The sequence below is a fragment of the Anabrus simplex genome, chromosome 12 (genome assembly GCF_040414725.1).
Source record: "Anabrus simplex isolate iqAnaSimp1 chromosome 12, ASM4041472v1, whole genome shotgun sequence".
Taxonomy (NCBI): Eukaryota; Metazoa; Arthropoda; class Insecta; order Orthoptera; family Tettigoniidae; genus Anabrus; species Anabrus simplex.
The window spans coordinates 66567897-66584628 of record NC_090276.1 but is presented as its reverse complement, the minus strand read 5'-3'; the positions used below and the strand labels follow the sequence as shown (position 1 = coordinate 66584628).

Below are 16732 nucleotides of genomic sequence, written 5' to 3'. Positions count from 1 at the left end.
CCACTTTAAATTTGCGATGAGAAGGATTTCCTCTAATGTTAGCAGGCAGCGAATCCAATGACCTGGACAGATAGATTACGAAAGAGCGATTGTAAACAGCAGCGCGATTTAGAGGTATGGCAAGAGAGGAGCCAGATCTCGTATTGTGGTCATGATAGGACGAGACGTAAGAAAAGGGTGAAGATAGTTGGGAGTATTAGTGGAAAGTATTTTGTGCAGAAGTGATAAAATGTGAAGTTTGCGGCGCTGGTGCATTCGAAGTCACGACAACTCCTTCTAATAACTTCATATATGAGCATCATCTCAAGGTGTGGATCAATGCGATTATTAGCCTACTACTAAACCATTAAGGAACCTTCTGAAGGATTTTGAAATACGGCTGCACGTCTGAATGTTAGAAAAACTCACCGAGCTCGATTGCTTAAGTATCCAGTAATCGGGAGATAGTGGGTTCGAACCCCACTGTCGGCAGCCCTGAAGATGGTTTTCCGTAGTTTCCCATTTTAACACAAGGCAAATGCTGGGACTGTACAATTAAGGCCACGGCAGATTCCTTCCCATTCCTAGGCCTTTCCTATCCCATCGTCGCCATAAGACATATATGTGTCGGTGTGAGTAAAGCCAATAGCAAAAAAAAAAGTCAAAATAAGAGGTAAACAAGGACACATGTGGATTAGTATATTTTAATCGTGGAGCCTCCGACAAAGGTTTTATGTTCATGATCGTTAGAAATTCCTTCATGACTCTAAGAAGTGAAAATGTCACTTTATCAGTGAATGAATTCGGTGGGTCTTCACTTTATATAGTCCACTGTTGGGACTAGAATTGGGTTACCAATTCGTACGGGTAAATGCACACTTTATTCATAAATACAGTACGACGCAAAATAACCATATGATTCTTCTCAATCACTGTCTATCAGTCAGTCTCATTTATTTATTTATTTATTTATTTATTTGTTTGTCTGTTTGTTTGTTTGTTTGTTTGTTTGTTTGTTTGTTTGTTTGTTTGTTTGTTTATTAGTTTATTTATTTGTTTATTTATTTGTTTATTTATTTGTTTATTTATTTATTTATTTATTTATTTATTTATTTATTTATTTATTTATTTACAGTACTAGCCTCCTATCCAGGTCATCCATGTTTTCTGTTTGTTCTTTCAATACATCCATTACTATTGCATGCTATTTCCTCAGGTTTCTCCTTTTCCTTCTTTCTCCCTGATACTCTACCCCATGTATCTTCCGCACACTTCACCATTCCTTGTTTGAACTTGGCCCATTCCTCTTCAACAGTGTCAATCTCTCCTTTAGGAATTCGTTTTTCAGTTTATCTTGGAAATTCTTTTGTGTTCCCTTTTCCTTTAATTTCCATACTTTTATTTCTCTTTCTGATATACTCTATTTGCCAATAATATCCCATTCTTACATATTCAAGTATACTGACACAGTCCACCAATATTTCGGTTATTATTTTCAGAGTAAACTTTGTTGTAATTGTCCTAGCCTTAATATATCTTGTTTTCTTCTTCTAATGATGTCGTCCGTTCATTGAATAACGTTACAGTTCCTCCAGAGCTTAAATTAAATTTACTCAAATGGAAATTCTCATTTCCATCTTTCTTTTCTCAAAGCTCTGACATTTCAATAGGAACCTGCTATTCATATCTTCAACTTTCAATAAGTTTCGTTCCGTGAGATTACCTCCCTTAACTGACAGAGTTCATTTGTGTGTGAGGGAGAAAGTGAAAGTACTCTTCAAATAATGAACCAATACATTTTACGTAGTTCTGACTTCTTTGAATTGGCTGGAATGAACTTACGGTTTCTTTCAATGCTACTTGCATGTCAGGTATTTAACGTAAAATATCTTCAGAAAACACATTCTAGCGTAGACAAGAATGGGTCTAAACCATTTACCTTCTCTAGCCTATTTCTTATAGTTTTAATGTAATATCGTATTGATCGGTGCACCATCATATACTTGAATAAGTATTCAAAGAGCGAAGGAAATGTAAATTATTTAGGAAGCAATGATGTAGATTCTAGTTTGTTGGGAAATTTCATTCATGAGTTAAAGCAGTGTGGTAAGGAATCGAGTTAGGCAGCGTTTCTTAGTACTTTACATGAGTGGGCAGCCTGAATACTTCGGAGTATCAACCCCAATCGGTACTTTTACAATAGGTTGAGTTCGAACCTCTTTCCTATTTTGATGAGAGTTAGGGTGGTGGCTTAGTAGTGCATCCCCTCCAAAACAATAATAATCACCACCAACAGCACCATTCTTCACAATTTCAGTACAGACTTAAGAATCCCAAAGACTACCGTTATCACTGAGGAGAGAGGGTAACTATAGTTATTCCTGTTGATGAGATTGATAGCCAATATCGACAATTTCTATTGAGGCTTATTTTCATTAATTTTGTGGTTCACTGACTGGTACTGTTCAGAAAGCTACGCTGTCTCAGATTTCAAACTAGCCTTAACTTGATTAGCTGTCAGATGCAAAACAGTCTGTGCTAATGGATATGCAGTCATGTAATACAAACCGAGTCGAGCTTGACAGGAAGATTTGCCACGCACTTGATTGCAAGTACATCTAACTATAATAAGTTAAGCGTAAGAGATATTCAAGGGAAGTAAGAACTGATCTTTGATGATCATGAAGATTTAGTTCTCTTATCTGACGATGAAATAACAGTATGCTTAAAATAAGAACCTATATTTTTCAGTTGTTCAACGAATGGTGATGTTCCAAATCCATTTGGGTGGAAACTAAGTAAAGAAAATATGGATCCAAATAAGCCATTAAAAATGTTAACCATAATATGACACGATAGCATAGGAGCGTGATGTAACACCCTATTTACACTGAAATATCGTTTTCAAACATTTGTTTGTTACACCCTTATTCCTGGGAAGTCTTAAATTATATTGAGATAAATTAATTTTCTTCTCCTCTTATCCATATCTCACGCTTTTCCTACATCTTTGTTACAGCCTGTATTAGGTAAATATTTTATAGCCTTGTAATATCTTGGAACCTGAAAATAGGTGCAGTGAGTACCGTACAGAAAGTAGCCTGTTGAAGACTAAACTGATGACAGTAGGTAAGAAATTCAACAGAATTGAATGTCAGATTGGTGATACAAAGCTGCAACAGGTAAATAATTTCAATTATTTAGGATGTGTGTTCTCCCAGGAGGGTAATATACCGTAGTAAGGTGTAGTAAAGATAATGTAGTGATCTCGCATTTGCAATCAACAGTATTCTGTGAGAAGGAAGTCAGCTCCCACATGAAACTATATTTACACTGGTCTGTTTTCAGAACAACTTTGATTTACGGGAGAGAAAGCTGGGTGGACTCAGGATATCTTATTCATAATTGAGAAATAACAGACATGAAAGTATGAAGAATGATTGCTGGTACAAGAAGGTGGGAATAATTATAGGAGGGTACTGGGAATGAGGAAGCAAAGGATAAGTTGAGAGTTAACTCGTTGAATGAAGTTGTACGTATAAACTGGCTGCGATGATGGGTCATGTGAGGCGAATGGAGGAGGACATGTTACCTAGGATAACAATGGATTCTGTCATGGGGGGTAAGAGAAGTAGAGGGAGACCCAAGATGATGATGGCTAAACTTAGTTTCTAAGGATTTAAGGATAAGAGTTTTAGAACTAAATGAGGCCACAGCACTAGTTGCAAAGAGAGGATTGTGGCGACGTTTAGTAAATTCACAGAGGCTTGCAGACTGAACGCTGAAGGGCATAACAGTCTATAATTTGATGTATATGTATGTACTTCCATCAATTTTTCTGACAATCTTATAGGCACAAGTGATTAATCAGTCTCCGTGTGTTATGTATGTAGAGAACACCGTTCAAACTAAAGTTGGAGTTACTTGGTTGGGCTTAATGCCACTGTGTTCTTTTACTTTCTCCACGTGAACGGATAAATTTCTGAGACCTCAGCGTCTCTATAATATCTGAAGCAAATTTTTGAATACAAATCATCAACACTATACGCTTCTGTAGTAAATTTGCTCGAAAGGTTGACTTTCATAAGCCCTACTGCTTATGCAGTACTTTATACTGAAGTGTAGAACAGACTACAACATACTGAGGTCTTGCTACAGGCTAGCAAAGACAATAGTCTTATTACGATACTGGGGATCAGATTTGCAAGTTTACATTTCAACGAGTGGAAAGAATATTGAAGACCGCATGACGCCCTTGTTTAAGGAGTTGCATAAACATTATTGGCAAGGTCTTTAAAAAACCGCACTCTTTATGCAGCTCTTTTTAACGTAAGTACGTGCACGATGGAAGAAGCCTTCTCCAAATTGTAATCTGCTCCTTAGTATTGCTCATATAGGTAGCTCACTCCAAGGATCAGTGGTAGAGATCCTTGGTTCAAACATGACAGAGGAAATGAGATTTTCGAAGTGCGTATAAGTATCTATTCAGAACTCCACATAGTAGACGGGGAAGATCTCTGTGATATATTTGGAATTTACCCGAAAACTATTACGAAAACTCGGTCATATATCGTCCATTAGATGCCCAGGTTTATCTGTCTTCTTGAGTAAGGTGCAACGTCTAAACTGACAGATAGAAAGCCAGAATGGATTCAAATTAAGAGGAGTTTGAATGCCTATCCCGCTAAAGTTGAATTCGTTAAATTCCTGGCCGATATTTTTAAGAACTACTAAAGTGAACTTAATTAAAATTTTGCAGTTTACTTATACATGATTCATTTACTTACTCTACAAGCTTGTTGAACTACATATTCTAGTATTTAGAATTTCAATGTAAATAACAAGATATCTCTACCATTACCAAAAGTGTATTAAAAATGAACTGTGAAAAATCAAACGTCTATCCTTTATAGTTCTTGAGAAATAAATGGGTTATTGGTCTGAGAAAGGCAAGTTAAGACACAAAATCAATAATACATTACCACAACAGCACAAGTAATTAAAGATTTACTCACGTTATGCCCAGAATATCCCATGCACAATGTAAATAAAAATCACAGCTGTTATGTCAGTCCTGCCAACTTATGCAGCATGCTTTGCACTAGAACTTAAAGCAAACCACACACTTGTATATCTTGTAGTTCTTGAGATATTAATTATTAACTGACCAATTGATTATGAAATCCTAAAATTGCCTTATGTAGTTAATTAAAATGAAATGAATGTACTTATACTTCCGCTCAAGCAAATTTAATAAATCGTACACCAAATTAGACAGCAAAATCAAAAATATTTTTCTGAGTAAAGGATTAAAAATAGTCAAAATTGTCCATTTAGCTCCGCTGAGCATGTCTGCACATAGAAACTGGCGTTATACGGTTATTATATAAATTTCGCACGTAGAGTCCGCAGGAGCACCCGTTTCTAACTGCACTTCTTTCGAAATTAATTATTACATTATGAGATAATATTGCTAGTAAAGAAAATTCCACAGATTTTAGAACTGATCACATAATACCTTCTCTCATTTCAGGCGTATCAATGTGACGAAGTTTGGGGACGATCCTCAGTGTTCGCACGTGGTCCAGTCTCAGAAGTACTACATCGTGTTCGCTGAGCGCCACAACAACGAGCTGACAGCGAAGTACGACGACCTATTCGGCGCAACCATTGATTGGACAGAGGAGAATGAAGATTTAGTATGGACAGGAGTGGGTAAGTGAGACAATATTGATTTTCTGTCAGTGCTTTGGAAACACATTATAAATAATAGATCTGTGAAAGACAGAACAGGAAAGGATCAATGGTAGCATACATAGCGGGGTATTAAGGGAGATAATTATCGATACTTTGGTCATTTCGGTAAAAATATTTTTATGACTGAAACATTGAAACGATTGAGTTTCTTCTTTCTTGTCACGAAGTTATACCGCTGAGTTCAAAGAATATAACTTTAATATCTTTATCTGCACACAGCAGAAACGGGAATGGCGTCTGCTATGTTTTCATTTTTCCCACCAATCACATTTCTTATATTGCTCCCACTTTTCTCCCATAATATTCTGCGAAAATATGAAGTTTTTTATGTGGTACATGAAACACAAATATATTACATTGAATTTTTGATTGTAGAATATTTCAAGTAGTAAGGATCTTTAAATCCAAAATGTTACAACATAAACGTTGTACAAACTTTAATAATAATAATAATAATAATAATAATAATAATAATAATAATAATAATAATAATAATAATAATAATAATAATAATAATAATAATAATAATAATAATGTTATTTGTTTTACGTCCCACTAACTACTCTTTTACGGTTTTCGGAGACGCCGAGGTGCCAGAATTTAGTCCCACAGGAGTTCTTTTACGTGCCAGTAAATCTACCGACACGAGGCTGACGTATGTGAGCACCTTCAAATACCACCGGACTGAGCCAGGACCGAACCTGCCAAGTTGGGGTCAGAAGGCCAGCACCTTAACCGTCTGAGAATTTCATTTTCATCTTGGACCTTACGAACTAGGGATTTGTAGGCCTAAATACCATGCCACTGTTTGACAGTGGGACCTGGTATATAAAGGAAGCGGTAGGAATATCGACAAACGAATATTCAGCAAGCCTGGTGTTCGGGAATCGATTCCGGGACATTCTGAACGGAAAGCTACTATCCTAACAATTTAGTTAAGAAGCTGAACAGATATGAACAATGCAATGTGAGTATGATTCAGGTTGAATCAATGTTTTCAGTTCCGAGTTTCAGCCACACGATTCCTGAGGGTATGAGAATGTGTCTGTTGCCAATTGTATAACTCAAACGCCTTCCGTTCCACTCCACGCCGCTCTTATTTGTAGCCTTCTCCAGGGGGAATCCATTGTCCCTCCGTCGTTATCTCGCACATACTCACACGTCTTATTGACTTACTCTCGAGACGTCTTTCCCAGTCTTCATATAGTAATTTTTTTCGGACCTCCGTTCTTCACCGACCCTTAACTCCTACATTCGCTTACGTAAATAATAAGCTAGGAACATTTCAAGACTCCCCTCTTCTTATTCCCCACCCTGATCTTCTTTCACTTGTCTCTCTCATCATCATCATCTCCTTTCTCCAACCAAAACTTCTCCTACTTCTTCTACCTTTCCTCTTCTCCTAATTAGAAACTATGCTATTCTCCTCCTCCTTCTATTACTCTCTCCTCCACTTCATCAGTTTCTCATCACATTTCTCATCACTTTCCTAGTCTCTTTCTTCTCATTTTCCTTCATTCCCCCTCCCCATCCTCTCATTTCCCTTGCCCTGGTGAACTGGCGACAGAGCCGGCCCATGAAACGCTGTCTTGATCTCAAGAAAACATGCGCTATGTTCATCTTGTTCCGAATCAAGAGGAAATTGGCTTGCATAACAGTGGACTCTGCTTCATTGTAGCACGAGCGCTAAGAAGATGATGATGAACTAATAGCCGTTTCTCTGATATTTTAAACTAAAGTACAAAATTGCAACATAATCATCTTATTCATCTCCTCATGATGCTGTAACAAGGAAAAATTCCAACTCTGTGGTGCATAAGCATCGAAGGGCCTTGTCTGTCTTAAATATGAAACTGATACTTGGTTTTTACACCGGATAAGGAAACTGACGAGCTATTATGGGTTCAGTTCAATTTTGTCTGTTTCTCACTCTATGGCCAGCTCCCCTGCCTCCACCGCGATGACCTCCGGTTCGATTCCCCGACATCTCACGGAGTTTAACGTGGATCTGAAGGATAGTTCAGGATCCAATCAGCCTGATAATTTAACATTGAGGAGCTATCTGACTGTGAGATAGCGGAACCGGTCTAGAAAGCCAACAATAACGGCCCAGAGAATTCGTCGTGACAATCACATGACACTTCGTAATCTGCACGCCTTCATGCTGAGCAGCGATTCATAGAGCCTACACCAGCATCGATATCATCCCATAAATACTCGATTGGATTAAGATCGGGGGAACTGGTAGGTGGGGGGGGGGAATCCATAGTCGTAACTTCACTGGAGTGCTCCTCCAACCACCTGCGTGCCACCACAGAGCGGTGACATGGCGCATTGTCCTGTTGAAATATGGCACCACCATCAGGGTACTATAGAGCCAGAAAGGGATTCAGATGGTCTGAAAGAATGTCCACAAAACCTGCATCTGTCAGCACACCCTGCAGCCGAACAATGGGGCCTAACTGCGACCACGAGAACTCCGCCGAGACCAGAACTAAGCCAACTCGCGCCTGGATACAACCTTGTTGGCACGCAGGATCCATTGATTCATGTGGTATACGCCATACTCTCACGCGCCCATTATCTCGATACATCCGGAACCGGGAATCATCGGACCTTCACAATATACCGCCACTGTTCCACGTTCGCGGGCTCATGCACGTCGTTGAGCTCTTTGTCAAGGTGTCAGTAAAGAGACCCGAGTTGTTTGTCGGCTGGTGAAGCTTATACGGTGCAGTTACCTCCTTACAGTCCTGGTAGAAATGGGTTCCTGACTCCCAAAAGTTCAACGGGGCGGTGATGTGACACACAGTAGCCCATCGAGCGCCCAGTATGGCTCTGCAGACGGGACGTGATGTCCGTTCGTTAAACACCTGTTTCTTTCCCGTGCGGCTGTTTACGAGGGTGGTAAAATTATCTCAGTCTTTGTAGAAGCACACACGAGGGGGGAGCACCTGGGAACCCTTTTAGTCGCCTCTTACGACAGTCAGGGGATACCGTGGATGTTATTTTCACCCCCACCTGCAGGGGGAAGAACTGCAGGAATTATATTCGTATGTTATTGATATTCATAAATTCAAGTAGCTACTAATTACAAATTAACTAAAAACAATAAAAGATGGTACTCAACGCCCGTAATAAGAAGCGCAGTAGTTCACAAACAACCTCTCAGTCTGTTGGCGCAAACGCAACTAAAATCAACTGGTAAAACAAGATGGCTGATGTCAGTGACAAATTGACATATAAAATGAGATGGCTGACACCTTCACAGGTGAAACGCGCTGAGCGTTTCGATTCATGCTGTCTATTTTGCAACTTTTTATAAAATGATGTAAATCCCGAAAATCTTGCTATCAAAAACCCGAATTCACGTTTAATCTCCGCAATGCTATGATACATGTGACGTGCGCTGATGATCATCCCACGTTCAAAGTCGGTTTACGCACGACGTGTTACCATATTCACGTCACTGGTGTCTGAGACAGACGGCTGAGCTACTCCCTAGCTATCTGCAATGCTGCCCATTTTCTAACGGGACACAACTACACTTGTTTTTGGACACTCATTGTACATAGATTTATCGTAGGTAATTAATTTCAAAACATATTCGAATACATGAGTTCGCAATCGTGAATGGCAGGACGCAGTAAAAATGAATGCCAATCGTTCTGCTGTGCTTACTCTACCTAGCAGATTCTGCCACGGAGAGTTCGAAGCTCTTTCATTCGTCGTGTGAGCCTGTCCACAACGTGACTTTCTACGCACCTCACGCCTTAATGCAGCTAGATAAATGTTGCTTATCACCTTGAGATGACAAGGTTAAAATATCAATGGAGAAATATACAATCTCTCCGAGAATGGTAACGACCGACGCATTGACGCTATTGCTTTTAAACCATCCTGTTCTAAATTCTTCATCATTGATCCCGGAATTAGATTTGAGTCCAACTAAAACGAGCCAGAAGTAGTCGATGTGGTGTAAAAAGAATTTATGAGCAAACGGTGAAACTACTTCGTAGTAGCGTCATTAAGTTCGTGGACAGGCCGTCTAGTGTCTCTGTGGTGCACTATACCACAGGATGTTGCCGTGACACTTCTTCGCTAGTCCCAGCAAGAGGCAGTTGCGTGCTTATAGTATAAGCTGAATTACGGTTTCTATTGTTTAGGGTAGTTGAATGTCAGCGGCGGAACTTGAGAATGTCGTAGTTTGAGAAAGGGGAATATTTCAAGTTCTGGGAAAAGTTAGGACAATCAGATAGCGAAACGTTTGAGATGATCAAGTTGAAATCGCCCGAATTCCTACGTTGGGAATAATACGAGAAAATGTGGGTCAAAAGATTATTTAATCCTTGGACTGATAGCGCCAATCCTTGAACTTATTGACTGTAGTACCTACATAGGTGTACACTGATTTGCCTACACTGTAGGCGCCTTTCCAAGAAGATAATGACTGCAGTACATGAATGTTCGGCGTGTTGCCCACACTGTAGGTGCCAGTCTACGAACTTATTGACCGAAGTAGTATGAGCAAAAGTACAAACCCGGAACCATCTCAGTAATCATCTTGATGTTACGTGTCCATGGAATTATAACAATTTTTATCACCTTTTGAAGTACCTGGTTCATGTTTGTGGGTTACTGTAGTCACGTCCTAGTTCGTGAACCATGGACAACGGCTGAGTGGCCTAGTAAGTGGTCCTGAGAGTCGGGATACCAGTTGCTATGGAATGGGAATGGGCATCTCGGACATATTCTGAGTCGTGGCCCTCCTTGTGCTCAGGCGGCTAGGACTATACAATTCACCGGTGGTCCATAACCCGTTAGAGGAGAGATCCTCACTTGGACTATGTGCAAGTAGGGCAGCATCCTGCTTCATGAATTTACCGGGCTCAGAACACTTTAAGCAAGCCTCGGACCTATGGGAGTAATGGAGTCCCACTCCCATTTGACAGGCAAGGGACTCTTTGGAAACAACTTGGCGAACGAAATGGAATTCGATGGGGAGCTATCAATATCAATGGGGCTTATGGAAGAAAGAAAGTAGAATTGGCTGAGTCAGCCAAGAGGATGCATCTGGATGTGCTAGGAGTAAGTGATATTCGGGTAAGGGGGGATAATGAGGAAGAGATAGGAGATTATAAAGTGTACTTGACGGGTGTTAGAAAGGGAAGGGCAGAGTCTGGGGTAGGGCTCCTTATCAGGAATACCATTGCACGCAACATAGTTTCTGTTAGGCACGTAAATGAGCGAATGATTTGGTTAGATTTGTCAGTGGGAGGAATTAGGACAAGAATTGTGTCCGTGTATTCACCATGTGAGGGTGCAGATGAGGATGAAGTTGACAAGTTTGATGAAGCATTGAGTGACATCGTGGTCAGGGTCAACAGCAAGGATAGAATAGTGCTAATGGGCGATTTCAATGCGAGAGTTGGGAATAGAACTGAAGGATACGAAAGGGTGATTGGAAAATGTGGGGAAGATATGGAAGCTAATGGGAATGGGAAGCGTTTGCTGGACTTCTGTGCTAGTATGGGTTTAGCTGTTACGAATACATTCTTCAAGCATAAGGCTATTCACCGCTACACATGGGAGGCTAGGGGTACCAGATCCATAATAGACTATATCTTAACAGACTTTGAATTCAGGAAATCTGTTAGGAATGTACGAGTTTTCCGCGGATTTTTCGATGATACAGACCATTATCTGATCTGTAATGAACTAAGTATCTCTAGGTCTAGGGTAGAGAAAGTGAAATCTGTCTGCAAACGAATAAGGGTAGAAAATCTCAAGGACGAGGAAATTAGACAGAAGTATATGGATATGATTAGTGAGAAGTTTCGAACAGTAGACAGTAAGCAGGTTCAGGATATAGAAAGTGAATGGGTGGCATACAGGGATGCTGTAGTAGAAACAGCAAGGGAATGCCTAGGAAGAACTGTGTGTAAAGATGGGAAAAGGCGAACATCTTGGTGGAATGATGAAGTGAGAGCAGCCTGTAAACGTAAAAAGAAGGCTTACCAGAAATGGCTCCAAACAAGGGCCGAGGCAGACAGGGATTCGTACGTAGATGAACGAAACTGAGCGAAACAAATAGTTGTTGAATCCAAAAAGAAGTCATGGGAAGATTTTGGTAATAACCTGGAAAGGCTAGGTCAAGCAGCAGGGAAACCTTTCTGGACAGTAATAAAGAATCTTAGGAAGGGAGGGAAAAAGGAAATAAACAGTGTTTTGAGTAATTCAGGTGAACTTATAATAGATCCCAGAGAATCACTGGAGAGGTGGAGGTAATATTTTGAACATCTTCTCAATATAAAAGTAAATCATCATGGTGGTGTTGCAAACAGCCAAGCTCATGGGGAGGAGGAAAATGATGTTGGTGAAATTATGCTTGGGGAAGTGGAAAGGATAGTAAATAAACTCCATTGTTATAAGGCAGCAGGAATAGATGAAATAAGACCTGAAATTGTGAAGTATAGTGGGAAGGCAGGGATGAAATGGCTTCATAGAGTAGTAAAATTAGCGTGGAGTGTTGGTAAGGTACCTTCAGATTGGACAAAAGCAGTAATTGCACCTATCTATAAGCAAGGAACAGGAAGGAATGCAACAACTATCGAGGTATCTCATTGATTAGTATACCAGGCAAAGTATTCACTGGCATCTTGGAAGGGAGGGTGCGATCAGTCGTTGAGAGGAAGTTGGATGAAAACCAGTGTGGTTTCAGACCACAGAGAGGCTGTCAGGATCAGATTTTCAGTGTGCGCCAGGTAATTGAAAGGTGCTACGAGAGGAATAGGCAGTTGTGTTTATGTTTCGTAGATCTAGAGAAAGCATATGATAGGGTACCGAGGGAAAAGATGTTCGCCATACTGGGGGGACTATGGAATTAAAGGTAGGTTATTAAAATCAATCAAAGGCATTTATGTTGACAATTGGGCTTCAATGAGAATTGATGGTAGAATGAGCTATTCGTTCAGGGTACTTACAGGAGTTAGACAAGGCTGTAATTTTTCACCTTTGCTGTTCGTAGTTTACATGGATCATCTGCTGAAAGGTATAAAATGGCAAGGAGGGATTCATTTAGGTGGAAATGTAGTAAGCAGTTTGGCCTATGCTGACGACTTGGTCTTAATGGCAGACTGTGCCGAAAGCTTGCAGTCTAATATCTTGGAACTTGAAAAGAGGTGCAATGAGTATGGTACGAACATTAGCCTCTCGAAGACTAAATTGATGCCAGTAGGTAAGAAATTCAACAGAATTGAATGTCAGATCGGTGATACAAAGCTAGAACAGGTCGAAAATTTCAAATATTTAGGTTGTGTGTTCTCCCACGATGGTAATATAGTAAGTGAGATTGAATCAAGGTGTAGTAAAGCTAATGCAGTGAGCTCGCAGTTGCGATCAGCAGTATTCTGTAAGAAGGAAGTCAGCTCCCAGACGAAACTATCTTTATATCGGTCTGTTTTCAGACCAACTTTGCTTTACGGGAGCGAAAGCTGGGTGGACTCAGGATATCTTATTCATAAGTTAGAAGTAACAGACATGAAAGTAGCGAGAATGATTGCTGGTACAAACAGGTGGGAACAATGGCAGGAGGGTACTCGGAATGAGGCTATAAAGGCTAATTTAGGAATGAACTCGATGGATGAAGCTGTACGCATAAACCGGCTTCGGTGGTGGGGTCATGTGAGGTGAATGGAGGAGGATATGTTACCTAGGAGAATAATGGACTCTGTTATGGAGGTGTAAGAGAAGTAGAGGGAGACCAAGACGACGATGGTTAGACTCTGTTTCTAACGATTTAAAGATAAGAGGTATAGAACTAAATGAGGCCACAACACTAGTTGCAAATCGAGGATTGTGGCGATGTTTAGTAAATTCTCAGAGGCTTGCAGACTGAACGCTGAAAGGCATAACAGTCTATAATGATAATGTATGTATGTATGTATGTATGTATGTATGTATGTATGTATGTTGAAGTACCTTTGCTCTGAGTAGAGATTTCATGTAAACATCACCGTTACCACCCTTAAGGACTCCATGCTTTCGAATCTCAGGTAAATGTTTGACGTGCCTCACAATAGTTATCCATTCTTCTTTCCTGTTCTTAGTTAACTCAATACTATCTCGTGTAGGGCTAATCCCTTCACCTATTGCTGTCGTGTTTATTCACGTACTTGTTTGGCACCTTGAGCAACCTGCAGTTGTTTTGGGAAGAGTTTAAAATAAACAATTTACACTTATTTACCGAAAAAATCGAAAGGATTGAGGTAATCTATTCCCACTGTGGAGAATTGGTAGTGCTCTGAGAGGAAGTTCTAATCTTATTCTCGGAACAAAAGGCAGCTTACATATGAATTTAAATCCCTTGAGATGTTTGTATTCACTGAAGGACGTTACTAACAGAATGACGTTATTTACCACCCCGACAGTGTGGAGGGAGGAGGAAAATAGGCGGTGAGGGAAATCGAGCAGAAGAGATTGAACTAATTTCGTTATATCCATAGAATTACACGAGAAGACGGGTTTCACTCGAGAAATGTGCCGCTTCTTATTTAAATTCGGCTGTCGTATCAGTTCCTCAGGAGACATGGAAGTAGATTGAGGTGGAGGGGAGAATGAGAATGAAATCTGAAGCCAATAAGATGGAACGTTATTCTACTGAAATGAAGGTCATAAAGGAAAGGTCTCATTTATTTGAAAGTATACACAGATACCGAACATTAACATTGTGTGTTAATTATTTTATTCAGGGTATTGTTACGTGTGTTATACAGAGTGTCCAGAAACTGCTGTATAAAAAGATTAGTCCATTCTTCTCAGTTGAAATTTTTCCAAGTGTTTCAATGCACCGGAACTGGCTGTTAAATTTGAACATGTTGGAATATTGCGTGGGAAGCATAGTGGTCTTTCTGCATTAGGACAACAGTTCGTATGCTGTTATGTTTCTTTCCCTTGGTGGGCATACAGTTTAAAATTAAAATTTTTCTACTGTGGAACTATTTTATTAGTTTACAATTCTTCACTTACTTCTTGAGCAGTGAGTCAACCCACTTTTGGAGATGTGACACAGGGAGAGAGAGAGAGAGAGAGAGAGAGAGAGAGAGAAAACACACTTATCCTGCAATCGGTAACTCTTCGTATGTACGATTACTAATAAACTCACGACACCATGAGCTACAAGACCTACTATTCAAGAAAGAATCTGACTGCCATGAAAATTTGGCCATTGTTGGTGATGATGGATCCTATCGTTTCAGTAACATCGCGGTAATTAGCTTGAATGATTTCCCAGCCATTATTGTTGACCAGATTATCTGGTTTGAAAACACTGAGCTGGACCAATATACCTTGGTTCATAGTGGAAAGAAACCCATTTAAAAAGAACAATATAACAAGAAATTCTCTTAACTGTATGGATCCTGGAAGTTCGAGCTATGTGGTCTTGTTTCTGAGTTGAGAGAATCAGTTTCAGGTACTGTCCTCAAGTGTTCCACGAAATTTCGTCTGAAAGAGTTGGCAAACGTTTGTGTAAACATACTGACGGATTCAGCTAATATCCACCACATTTATGAGACCTAGTGTCGTTCAACATATACGCTATGTCACCTTTCCAGGTAAATTTAGTATAGGAATGACAGTATTGTTATTTGTTATAATGATTAGTACTCTGTACATTGTTTAATCTCATACATGGAGCAGCTTTACATTTATTTATATAATAAATTGTTCCTCTCTTATTTAATTATTATGTATTTATTCATCATTCGTTAGTCGGTGAGCTGGGAAGGACGATGAGTTTCATTATATATTCCGGCGTTTATTCAAATTTTAATTTGTTCCAGTACGTTTCAATTAGTTCGCTGTGTCGAGCACGAAGTTCACTCGACCACATTGCACCATTTTTTCCATTTCATACTCCAAAAAGTCCCAAATATCTAGATGCTTTATCTGGATCTAGTTGGATTCCTAGAGTCCTAAAATCCAGTTTTAACTAGCCCGACAGAAATTTAGAAATTCCGTAAATCTACACTCACCTGAGCTACAGGCATTTCACAGCCGAACTTGTCGAGTTCGATCCCGGCTCTTTCCGGTGGCGTTTCAAAATTTTCGCAGGCCGCAATATAATCGGTGAGATTTGAATCAAGTAAGATTCTAAATAACATACTGAATCACAATTATTTGAGGGGATTGAAACGAGATTTTTGATCAATGTGGCCACAATTCCATTGTCGGCCAATGCATGTGGGATTATTTTGAAATCAAAATTCGTATTTTACGTAAGGCTAGAGAACCGCTATATATACAAAATCAAGTAAAAGTACGACATCAATTTCTCCTACACTCTCGTTTTGAAACGAAGTCACACATCTGCTCATTGCAAGTCCGTGATTCAAACTCTAACGTCTTAAACGTGACCCAGGGCGAACAATTCAAATAATACATCCTACTGCGAAACTTATCGGTAAGAACTCCATACTTCATTATTTCATCTGCTGCCGATGATTCGTATCGTACTTTTAATTAGATTGCTACAAGGGAATTTTCTTTTGAATGTAGAATGAACAAGTGTTTCTTCAACCTAAGGGATCCCGTTGAAGATGTGTGAACATTTTTATGTACACCCTTCCATATCTAGTTCTTCTAAGTTAGATAAACACACTAGCATTCAGGACAGCTAAAATTCTCCATGTCACGTGCGTTTTCAATCTCCACTTCTACATACTACTGCACCCGATTGTTTCACAAGATCACCTAACCTCACCACATAACAGACCAGTACGTTTCAGCTACAAGACAAATACTGTGTAACGAAAAAGAATCGAGAACACTCCACCAATGTTGTATTTTCAATCTTAAAATTTCCAGTCTTTCCTGGCAGTGTGCTAGTAGGCTTATCAGCGGGGACTGCATATCTCTTTAAGAAGCTGACGGATATTGTACTATTTAGACACCTGTACTGTAGCAGATCCATTAACATCGCCCAATAGTTGTGTTT

General features: G+C 39.7%; 1 protein-coding gene across 1 annotated transcript in view; it reads left to right on the top strand.

Moving 5' to 3' along the window:
• LOC136884065 (uncharacterized) overlaps positions 1 to 16732 on the top strand; it is a 100180-nt gene that overhangs the window by 29979 nt on the left and 53469 nt on the right. Inside the window, exon 2 of the mRNA XM_067156090.2 lies at positions 5513 to 5694. Within this exon, the coding sequence (XP_067012191.2) occupies positions 5513 to 5694 (182 nt within the window). The remainder of the gene's footprint in view (positions 1 to 5512; positions 5695 to 16732) is intronic.